This window comes from Nannobrachium achirus, assembly GCF_963921795.1.
Source record: "Nannobrachium achirus genome assembly, chromosome: 3".
Taxonomy (NCBI): Eukaryota; Metazoa; Chordata; class Actinopteri; order Myctophiformes; family Myctophidae; genus Nannobrachium; species Nannobrachium achirus.
In genome coordinates, this window is record NC_137812.1 from 38733172 (window position 1) to 38744539 (window position 11368).

The following is an 11368-nucleotide window of genomic DNA, read 5'->3' on the forward strand; positions in this document are numbered from 1 at the left end:
AAAAGGAGTTCCATTCTCTTCTTCTAGGCAACTATTTGTTTTAGGAAAGCTTTTGCCAAACCTCATAAAATTCACAATTATAAAGAAAACATGTTAATGTACTGTCTCATTTTGCCACTTCCATTCGCCACTGTAAATGTATTTCACGTGGTTCTCATTCCTCTTTTTTGTTGTCCCACTTCCCCATCTTCAACAGTCATGCAGTATTTGGAAGTTGAAAGGGTTGCAACATGACTTAGCCTACTTGACTTACTTAATCACATTTTCCAGAACTGTTGTGAGGAGAATATTATTTGTCTTTGTATTGTATTGTATTGTATTATATTGTAATGTTTTTACAAGCTCACCGTGACCCACTTGTGCCCTTCAGGTTCTGGGAGATGCATTTCTCTAGCACCTCAGGGGCTGATAATGGTATAATGGAATGGAATCTGTTCTATGGTTTTGTTTTTGCCTCACTCGCCATGCTGCTTATTGTGTCAGCTGCAATACACGCACATGCACGCACACGCACACACACACACACACACACACACACACACACACACACACACACACACACACACACACACACACACACACACACACACACACACACACACACAGGCATACGTATGCAGGGAAACAGAAGCAGGGTGGTGCTGACAGAGTTGGGGATGGGCTACTTCCCTTATCTGGTTTGAGCAGCTGTGGTCAGACCGTTAAGATCTAGCTGGATAGAAATTTGAAATATATAAAATCCTGGAACATAGCCAACGTTATAAATCCAAGAAGTGTACTGACACTAAAGCTGTTCACCCACTGTTAATTAGTCAAGATAGTTCAACAATTTGGAAGCTCAGAACAATCTTTGAACGTGTGTGTGTGTGTGTGTGTGTGTGTGTGTGTGTGTGTGTGTGTGTGTGTGTGTGTGTGTGTGTGTGTGTGTGTGTGTGTGTGTGTGTGTGTGTGTGTGTGTGTGTGTGTGTGTGTGTGTGTGTGTGTGTGTGTGTGCGCGCGTGCGTGCGTCCAAGCCTTCTTGGTGCTGCAGGGGAGAAAGTAGAAAGGAGCTAATTCAGAAAACAACTGTAGTATGTTTATTGACATTTCTTTTCAATCAAAGGTAGTTTCATAGGAAACTACATGTACATTAAGTAAGTTACCTTTCAAAATTAGATTACATGTTATAGGGCTGAGCAAAGAGGGGGTGGTCCTTGTGTTTACCCCTATTGTTGGTTCAAAACCATTAAATACACATACAACAACTATAACAGAAAGTAATATTAAGTAATAATATTTTAATAATCTCCTAACACATTCCACATAGCAAACAACAACTTAATAACATATGACACAAAGTTACAGTACTATAAATGTGCATTTTCAGGTGCAGACACAAGAGAAAGGAGTCAAGCTTGGAGAAGAAGAGCCTGCATAAACATCATTCCTGCTTACAGCCGGTGAGTTTTATCAGGTTTGTGCAAAATCTATAAAATATTACCCTCATTTAAACAGGCATGGTTGATTAAATACAGATTGATTTATTTGTTGCATCCTGAGGGAGAAAGGGGGAAGGAAGTTGTAATACATTTACACATTAAGACAGCGTTCTACTGTTACACTGCATTACACTTTTATTGTATATGACAGGCCGAAGAAGTGGCCAAGACAATGTTTTGCCCCCATCCGTCCGTCCCAAACACTCCATAGAACGGGGTTCTTCAACGTTTTCAGGCCAAGGACCCCTTAGTTGAGAGAGAGATGAAGCAGGGACCCCCACAACCTGTTCAAGTGTCATTGTTTGACAGCACAATCATCTGTGTATTTTGGATTCATGTCAATTTGTGTTTTCAGATATTTAACCACTTGAATGAACTGTCAATACTTAATAAACTTGACCTTTCACTCTGTACTTAGTCTGCTCTTTTTCCCCTCTTGACCAAACCTCCTTGACGAAAATAGCTGATCTACAAGCTCACAACGCCTTGCAGCTCGAGGCGTTGTGAGCTTGTAGATCGGCTATTTTTGGCTAAAGTTCTCCGAATATGGATGCTAGGGTTCAAGTGGTTAATATACAAAAGAAGAAAAAAAAAAGATTTGGAGGTAACTCTGAGGATCCCATAGGGGTCCCGGACCCCCTGTCGAAGACCCTTGACCTAGAAGCCAGAGCAGAACCTGTGCCCCAAATCTTTCACATCGGCCTGTTGTAGCGCCACCAGGAGGCCGACCTTTGTACAAACATCACGCAAATCAGTACACATTATGTGATCAAGACAGATCTGTCAGATTTTTCTTATTCCATCCTGATTGGCTAAGATCAGCATGACGGCATCTACATTTGCAGGAGTGGCTCATTTTGAACAAAATGCTTCAAATCATGAGCACGTCCATGAAACTTCACATTAGCCTGTTATAGCGTCACCGGGCAGGAGGCCCATTTTTGCTATACAAATGTTTTGCTATTCTCCTACAGATTTTGTCCAAACGCTATGCAAATCAGTACACATTACAGTATATCTATAGTCATGTCAAGACAGACCTATTCGAATTTTCATATTTCAGCCACTGGTGGCCATTTTTGGTGCCACATATAGACATTTCAGAAAATATTTATATAAATTATTTTACATTTATTTTGCTGCTGCTGCCCCCAGACTCTGCCTCTCCCCATCCGATCTGCCCAGCCTATTTCCTGCAGGTGAAAGCACAGCAACTGTTCAACCTGCCCCAAGTAGTAAATATCTAGGTCCACACGGAGCTGGATATTTCATATATCCCGGTTTTTCAGATATCCACATAGAAAAATATCTAGGTCCACACGACAAAGATATCTAGGTCTAACAAGCACACACACAGTAAAGTCTTCAGAGATATCCGGGTTCCCTGTCTACACGGATCCAGTGAATCGGATATTTTTCAATCTCTCCACTTATTTATCCGGTTTAAAAAATATCCAGCTTTGCAGCCGAAATATCCAGCTTCATGTGGCTGCAAGCCCCAACAGCACAAAAAAAAATCTAGCTTCAGAAATATCCAGCTCTGTGTAGCCATGGCCTAAAAGGCGAGGGCTCACTCTTCTTATGACCAGGAGCTATGGCTTGCACATCTAGGGAATATAGGTGATGACAGACACGGTAGAACACCTTCTCCAGTAAGGACTGTCCTACATAAGGGTGGACATGTCCATTGATCTTAGCAACACATTGGAATCCCAACCGCTGGTAGAGCTTGTGTGCAGACAGTGAATAGGCAGTGGTTCCTAAGACCACAGACGAGTACCCACGAGCCACAGCGAACTCCAGAACCTTGCGTCCCAGTGCCCTGCCAACTCCACACTGTCGATGGTGTCGGTCCACAGACATCCGACACAGCTCCAGATCAACGCTCCTCTTCAGATCGCCTACAGCTGCAACAATACCCACAACTCTGCCCTCCTGTACTGCTACCCACATACAGGAGTCTGAAATGGAGGAAACAGAGTTAGTGCAACAGCTGAAGGATATATGTTTGTACTATGGTCCACAATAATGCATGGAGAGGTGGCAGACATCCACATGAACCATCCACATGAACCCTTGCGTCCGTATTCTGATGTCAAACCTTCAGCCAATATAGCTGACCTTCAAGGTGGCACGTTGTGAGCTTTTAGGGCATCTATTTTTAGTGAAAATATTTGGTGTAGAGGGATTAGGAATGCACCAAGTATAGAGCCCTGAGTGTAAATAGGGTTTAAATGAGTTCACTTAAAGATTCCTCTTCCTCTTGTGACTGATATTGACCTTATAATGTATGAAGCACCTTCATTTTTCAATTAATATTTTAAGTATTATGCAAACTTTGTAAATGTGTGTATTAAGAAGGGATTTAAAACAACCAACATTCAGCAAAACCGATCTCCTCAGGCAAGGAATTCCAAAGTGTAGGAGCTGTAAAAGGAGATCCTCCTTTTGTTGTTTTAACCTGGTATTGGTCTTTTTTTAAGTTAATGGGTAATTGAATGGAACTAAGCTATACTAAATGATATTTAAACTAAGTCTACCATGTTTAAGCTACTGCACATATCATGTAAAAAATATATTTTCAGTGGACAATGTCAAACAACCTGGGTACCTGGTGATTTGATGTAGAACCCCTCAATGTCAGCCATATCTCCCTTCTTGGCATGCTGCAGGTAACGATGGGCCACCCGTCTGCTGCAGAAATACCTCGCACACAGGACAGCAGGTGGAACGAGTCCTGTCATCAACCATGACATGGTGATGACAAAACACACGACTGCAAGCGGAAAAGTTAAGTTAATAATAATAAGTTAATATTATTGTTGTTGTTTGTTTTTTTGTTTTTTTTTTTCTATTTTTTTGTTTTTCAAAAATAGCAGATCTACAAACTCACAACGCATCACACAGCGAACATAAATGGGTATGTAGAGTATAAAGTGTATAGGGACAGGATCTACTCCATGTATGCAGACATGCATACATGTGAATGCAGGTTTTGTACACGTGAGTAAGCACGAGATTAGGACAAATGTGTGCGTGTCTGCACACAGGCCTGTGTCGCAGCATTCCTCCTTTTGTACCGTGAATAGGAACATCTGCGTCTCTGTGGTGTCTACACACAATTGCTATCCTTGCCAGCCCAACAGAGGGTGCACGTGTTATTGCGACCGTCAGGGAGCAGTTTACTATGAAAACCTCCACCGGCCGTCCGTCGGTCGGTCGGTCGGTCGGTCGGTCGGTCGGTCGGTCGGTCACACGTCACACGTCACACCTTTGCCCTGCTCATATCTCCGCATCAGTATATAGGGCTTGTTTGTTTATTGTATGACATCACGCCACATCATCAGCTGTGGACTCTGTGATGTCATCGTATCGCATCAGTATATAGGGCTTGTTTGTTTATTGTATGACATCACGCCACATCATCAGCTGTGGACTCTGTGATGTCATCGTATCTCCATATGAAAACCTCCACCGGCCGTCCGTCGGTCGGTCGGTTTTCATTGCGACCGTCAGGGAGCAGTTTACTATGAAAACCTCCACCGGCCGTCCGTCGGTCGGTCGGTCGGTCGGTCGGTCGGTCACACGTCACACGTCACACCTTTGCCCTGCTCATATCTCCGCATCAGTATATAGGGCTTGTTTGTTTATTGTATGACATCACGCCACATCATCAGCTGTGGACTCTGTGATGTCATCGTATCGCATCAGTATATAGGGCTTGTTTGTTTATTGTATGACATCACGCCACATCATCAGCTGTGGACTCTGTGATGTCATCGTATCTCCATATATGGCCATCTCCGTATATGGAGATATAAGTCGTCCATGCCCAAGTATGGGCTGGTGAGGTCAGACTTTGTGTGATGCGTAGGTTATCTCCATATATGGAGATTCAACATTCCAGGCAATGCTCTCTTCCCTGGTGAGAATTGCCCCTTTATATAGGGCTTGTTTGTGTATTGTATGACATCACGCCACATCATCAGCTGTGGACTCTGTGATGTCATCGTATCTCCATATATGGCCATCTCCGTATATGGAGATATAAGTCGTCCATGCCCAAGTATGGGCTGGTGAGGTCAGACTTTGTGTGATGCGTAGGTTATCTCCATATATGGAGATTCAACATTCCAGGTGTAACTATGGCTACCCGTATGACGTGAGAGGTGGAGGTTGTGATATTTGTGGAGATAAGCGACCAACGGTCGCTTATCTCCCGATTAGGGAGTCTTACTGGTACTTAAGCTTTCCAATGAGGATTTATGTTTTCAGTGTAAGTCTGTCCTGTACTCCCTGACACAGAGGAGTTAAACTGTCAAAGTCGGCAACAACTCATCTATACCGAAGCTACCTGCAGAAAGGAGGTGGGGCAGCTGGCAGTTTGGTGCCAGCTGCACACAATCTCGCAATCACGCTCAATACTTACTTACCAGTAAGACTCCCAAAATGGGGCGATAAGCGACCGTCAGATTCTGCTGCCTGTGAAGCTTTTTTGAATAGGGAAATGGGACAGATCCATGTTGATGACATGACTTTTGAGATACTGTGTACCGCGTTGCGTGATTTTAGGGCAAAATCTGTAGGAGCAGTGTCCAAAAATGTGTCTTGCAAGAATCGGCCTCATGGTGGCGCTAGAAGAGGGCCATGTGAGAAATGAGGTGGAGGTTGTGGTTTGGCAGCCAAGGAGTGTGTGTGTGCAAAGTTTGGCATGGATCGGGCAACAGTGGCAGAGAGATGAGTAGGGGAAAAGGGTGACGTGGCGTGACGGACAGACTGACAGACTGACGGTGGAGGTTTTGATAGTAACTGCGACCTGACCTAGTCGCAAAAAAACAGGAAAAAATATTGTCGACTTCAGGAAGAGGCCGCGGGCCAGGCCCCAATACTATCCAATGGAAATCGATGGCCCAGCTGTCGAGAGGCTAACAAGTACGACATTCCTGGAAGTACTGCTGACTGACAACCTGGCTCGAGTAGCAACACCACTGGGAGTAGCAACACCACTGGCATCACAAAGAAGGCCCAACAGTGTCTCTCTCTCTCTCTCTCTCTCTCTCCGTGAGCTGAAGAGAGTTGACGTTCCCATTCCAGCCCCCCTGACCATGTTTTACAGAGGTACTATCGAGAGGCTACTGTACACATCCTGGTGCAGTAACAGACAGCTGAGGAGAGAAAACAGCTGAACACAGCCGTAAAGATCATTGGTACTTCGCTTTATTTTTAGCATTATTGTTAATTATTTATACTTTGAACTGCACTTTGAACTGCATTTCATGTCATGAAAGGTGCTATACAAATAACGTTTTTTATTAATATTACTAGTCTACAGAAGTTAATTATTTATACTTTTGCTGTAAAGCACTTTGAACTGCATTTCATATCATGAAAGGTGCTATACCAATAAAGTTTATTATTATTATTACGACAGTCTACAGAAGTTAATTATAAAAAGCACTTTGAACTGCATTTCATGTCATGAAAGGTGCTATGATGAACTCTATAGATGTATTTCACGCATTCATGAAGAGCAGTTGAAATGTGTTTTTATACTGTTTTCTGTCTTCAATTAGTAGAAACACTTTTGGCCCATAACTCTTGAACTGCACTGTAGGTCGAACAATCAAAATCTTGGGTTTCGCAACTCCACATACAGGCCCGGCATGCATGTAGAGATTTAGCAGATTCCATTCCAATTGGCTTGACTGCCTTCCAAATGTCATGTGCATGGGGGATCTGTGCTCAAAAGGAGCATACTTGTCTAGTTGTTTATTATTTATTACAGATCCAATTAGTCCTCAACGCAGTGAAGGTAAAAAGAAATGCATTACAGTGGCACAGCAAAAATATACAAGAACAGGATCTTCTTTAGTTGGTATCACTCTTTTACAAAATGTTTTTGAAGAAGACTAGGACAGAGCTGTATTGACCTGTGTATGTGTGTGTGCGTGTGTATGTGAGTGTTTTTCTCTTTGCTGGCATGATTAGACAGTGAAAAACCACCATTGCTTTTATGTCTTATATTATTGGCCGCTATAGAATACACAAGCGTAGAATAAGTAAATCATTTTACAATAAACCCTAACAAAGTATGACTCAAGAAGATAAATTGACTTGCTGAGGAGAAAAGGTGCAAGTTATCAATTCTGTTAAGATTATAATGGCTATAAAAATGTATTTGTCTTACTTGTCATAACGGCATAGAGCAACAGACTCTCGGGGTGGTGTCTCAGTCCTCTGAAGGCTGTGTCTGGTATCATCTCCATCAGTCCCTCATAGAAGATGCGCTGCACCTCTGGATTATCCTCCATTTCAAACTTGCGTACAAAAACAGTGCTAGTTTTGAGTTCGGTGTCACATTTTTTCTGTCCTACCCTCTGTTCTTTTTCCTCTGTGACAAACTTTTGAATCTTCATACCTTAATTAATTTAATGTGTAGCTTTTGAACATTAAATTAAAAAAGGTTTTGTACGACTGTTTCTGTATGTCCTCTCCAGATAAGGCCCCCAGCTGATGTTTGCCGGTGACCATGCGTAATCATACACTTAGAAAGATACTAGGTGGGTGTGACTTACAATGTGTATCTGGCCAGTCAGGATATTCTTGCAGAACTGACTTCAGCTACTGTAACCACAGGTTATGATGACAGGTCTAACATTCACAACACATACTGTAAAACAGTGGTGTGAAGTAACTATGTACATTTACACTTTTGAGTAATTTGTACTTTACTTGAGTAATTCTAATTTCCAATATTTTTTACTTCTGCTCCACTACATCTCGGATCCAAATATTGTACTTTTACTCTACTACATTTATTTGGAAAACTTTAGTTATTAGTTACTTTGCAGATATAAATTATACATTTATAAAACATGATAAAAAAACCATTTTAGCCCTGTTTTAGACCTTGGCAAGTTGAAAATAGCCGATCTACAAGCTCACAACGTGTCACATTGCGACGTGTTGTGAGCCTTTACCTAAGTAAAATATGTGAGTACTTTTTCCACCACTGCTGTACAATAGGGTATTTAACTGCAGCAGGATTATGTTTCTAAACCATTATGCCGAAACCTGTTGTGTGAAGTCTCTGAAAACCTCATCCTCTCTCTAAGAACACATTATGGATGAAAATACGCAGCAGTTGTGATATGGCTGTTTTGTAAGGATTGGTTGATTTATTGAAGTATTTATTACAAGTTTGCATAGGAAAAGGTACAGTTTAAAAAAAATGTACAAGTACAAAAAAAACATTTTGCAAAAATAAAAGGTATTTATTTACAATAGAAGGGTCAGGGGGAGGTAAGGTTAGGCTACTGTTAACAGTTAGTACCAAAAAGAAAGAATCAACAAATAGAGTACACACCTAGCTTATCCCAAGGGGGAACTTCAGTTTCAGCTTACACATTATTGTGTATCATTATTTTATGCTTTAACTATTGAAAAATAGCAGATATACAAGCTCACAGCGTGGCACCGAGTGCCGCGCTGCGAGCTTGCAGATCTGCTATTTTTGAAAAATCTTGAAAATTTGAATTTTGACCCGATTCTAAAAGTGTCTTTTGAATCCTTCTAAGGTTTTTTGAAAAACCTATGTTTCTATGTCAGCTATGTGGCTAGCAATCGTCAAAGAAAAGGTCCCTTTCACTTAACTGGAGCTCAGTTAGTCTGTTCTTGAGAGACTACTATGGCAGTGGTTCTCAAACTTTTTCATGTGAAGGACCCCCAAAATGATATTTATTTGGCCACGGACCCCCATCTCAAAATATTTAGTTCCAGGGACCCCCCAGAAGCAAAATTTTAGTTACAAATGTTTGCTTTGAAAATACATATATTCAAAGATTTGCACACATTTTCACAACTTTTTCAAAAATAGTTAAAGCATAAAATAATGATGCACTATTAAGTGTACCCGTTCTAAATGGGTTAACCCCAGCTGAGTGCTGCCCACAGAGGAGCAGGGGGAAGTGCCTTGCTCAGGGACACATTGACACATTGCTGGCCTGGCCTGGAATCATACCTGCAACAACCAGGGCCTCTGGTTCCCCAGGCAGGCTCACTAACCACTCAGCTATGGCCATCCCAGTACTAGCCCATGCCAAAAGTGACATGATTATGGGATCGGTTAGATGCTATATTTAGCTGTGATGATGTCATATGTTTACGTTGGTTCATAGCAGGCAGAAAAACAAGATTTGTTTGTCAGTTCTTCATCCTCATAAAACTCAACTGGATTGAGACAGTCCCTTATCTTCCATATCCATTCATATCCACCTTAAACCACCTCAGCTGCTGCAAGTTTAAAATTAATCCCTGACAGACATTCTAATCTGAGTTTATAAATGGAGCAACAGCATTACAATGTATCCAGGTTTACTGTGAAATAGGCTGAACTGAAATTAAGGATGGTTTAAATGTAATTCTTAAGGCCCATTCCCACTGGGCCAGATAACAGATTAAAAAAAAACACAGATAAAGGTATCTGTGGCAGATATTTTTTTTATCTGTATCTACCATCCACTTTGATTGGAAAAATATCTGGAGAAAGAGATTTTTTTATCTGTTATCTGGCCCAGTGGGAATGGGCCTTTTTTATTGTGACCTACGGTCGCAATAATAGTTTACCATAGTTTACTATGAAACCCGGCAGATACTGTCCATCCGTGAGTCAGTGAGTAACGCCTCAATGTCTATAGCTGACCTGTTGTGACATCGCATTGTTGACTCAATGACCAAGACAGCCTGTTCTGGCAATCATATATGGAGATCCCTGATGTCATCAATATTAAGCCCATATTTGGCAATGCCCATATTTGGAATGCCCATATATGGAAGCTCCATATGGCCAAGACAGAATTCATTTGCAAATCAAGACTGCTGACTATCATCACCTGGATATCCATATATATTAAGATCACGATACTGACCTCATCATACCCTGGATATCCATACATGGAGACGACTGGATAATCACTTAGATCTCCATACAGTATGGAGCTGTCCTCTACATCTGATTCCCAGATGATGCCCTGTTAGGCCAACCACACTAATAGAATCCCTTTTATGCCCATCGATATTAGGCCCATATCTGGGAATGCCCATATCTCCATATATGGACATATTGTGTCAGTCTAACCAGTGTGGTTGACGCAAATTAATTCTGTCCTTGTCCCTTTATGCCCATATATGGAGATCCCTGTCCCGATGTAATCAATATTAAGCACATACTGTATCTGGGAATTCCCATATTTGTCAATTCCCCCATATATGGCCAAGACAGAATTAATTTAAAAATCAAGACTGCTGACTATCATCACCTGGTTCTCCATATATGAAGATCACAACACTGATCTCATCAACCCTGGATATCCATACATGGAGAGTGGAGACGAATGGACCATAGATGGAGCTGGTCAATACCTCTACATCTGACCTCAGAGACTCCATATATGGATATAGCTGACCTGTTCTGACATCACAGTGATGACTCGACAAGCTCAGCAGGGTTCTTAGGGTGTCTTACTGGTATTTAAACTATGTTTGTGCAACTATTAATTAATAAACCTTGATTTAATCCAAGTAAAAATGTAATCTTTGTCCAACAAAGGTCTGTCGCATTCTGTATATTATGTTGAATGGATTAATTGGACAGATGACAGACCTTGGACGTAGCTCAGTCAGGTACACGTCTTCCATTAGAGGACACTGGCATGAGTGCCTCTTTAGCCCCAGTGGGGCTCGGTGAACATTGACAATATGAGTGCCTCTTGTAGCTCCGGTGTGGGCTTGGTGAATGTACTCTTTTTTTTTCTTTTTTTTTTTATTATCTTTGTAATGTTTGTCTCTACCTGTGGGCCCTGAGCCTGTAATACAGTTTATATATATATAGC

At 41.6% G+C, this 11368-nt stretch overlaps 1 protein-coding gene across 1 annotated transcript; it reads right to left on the minus strand.

Moving 5' to 3' along the window:
• Nucleotides 1-1520: 1520 nt before the first annotated feature.
• On the minus strand, nt 1521-7894 carry LOC308282229 (N-acetylaspartate synthetase-like; the record flags this gene model as incomplete). The annotated part of the gene is made up of 4 exons (XM_080722574.1): nt 1521-1534; nt 3053-3439; nt 4090-4254; nt 7666-7894. 4 exons carry the CDS (start codon nt 7892-7894, stop codon nt 1521-1523), a joined length of 795 nt encoding a protein of 264 aa, XP_080578700.1.
• Nucleotides 7895-11368: the final 3474 nt, after the last annotated feature.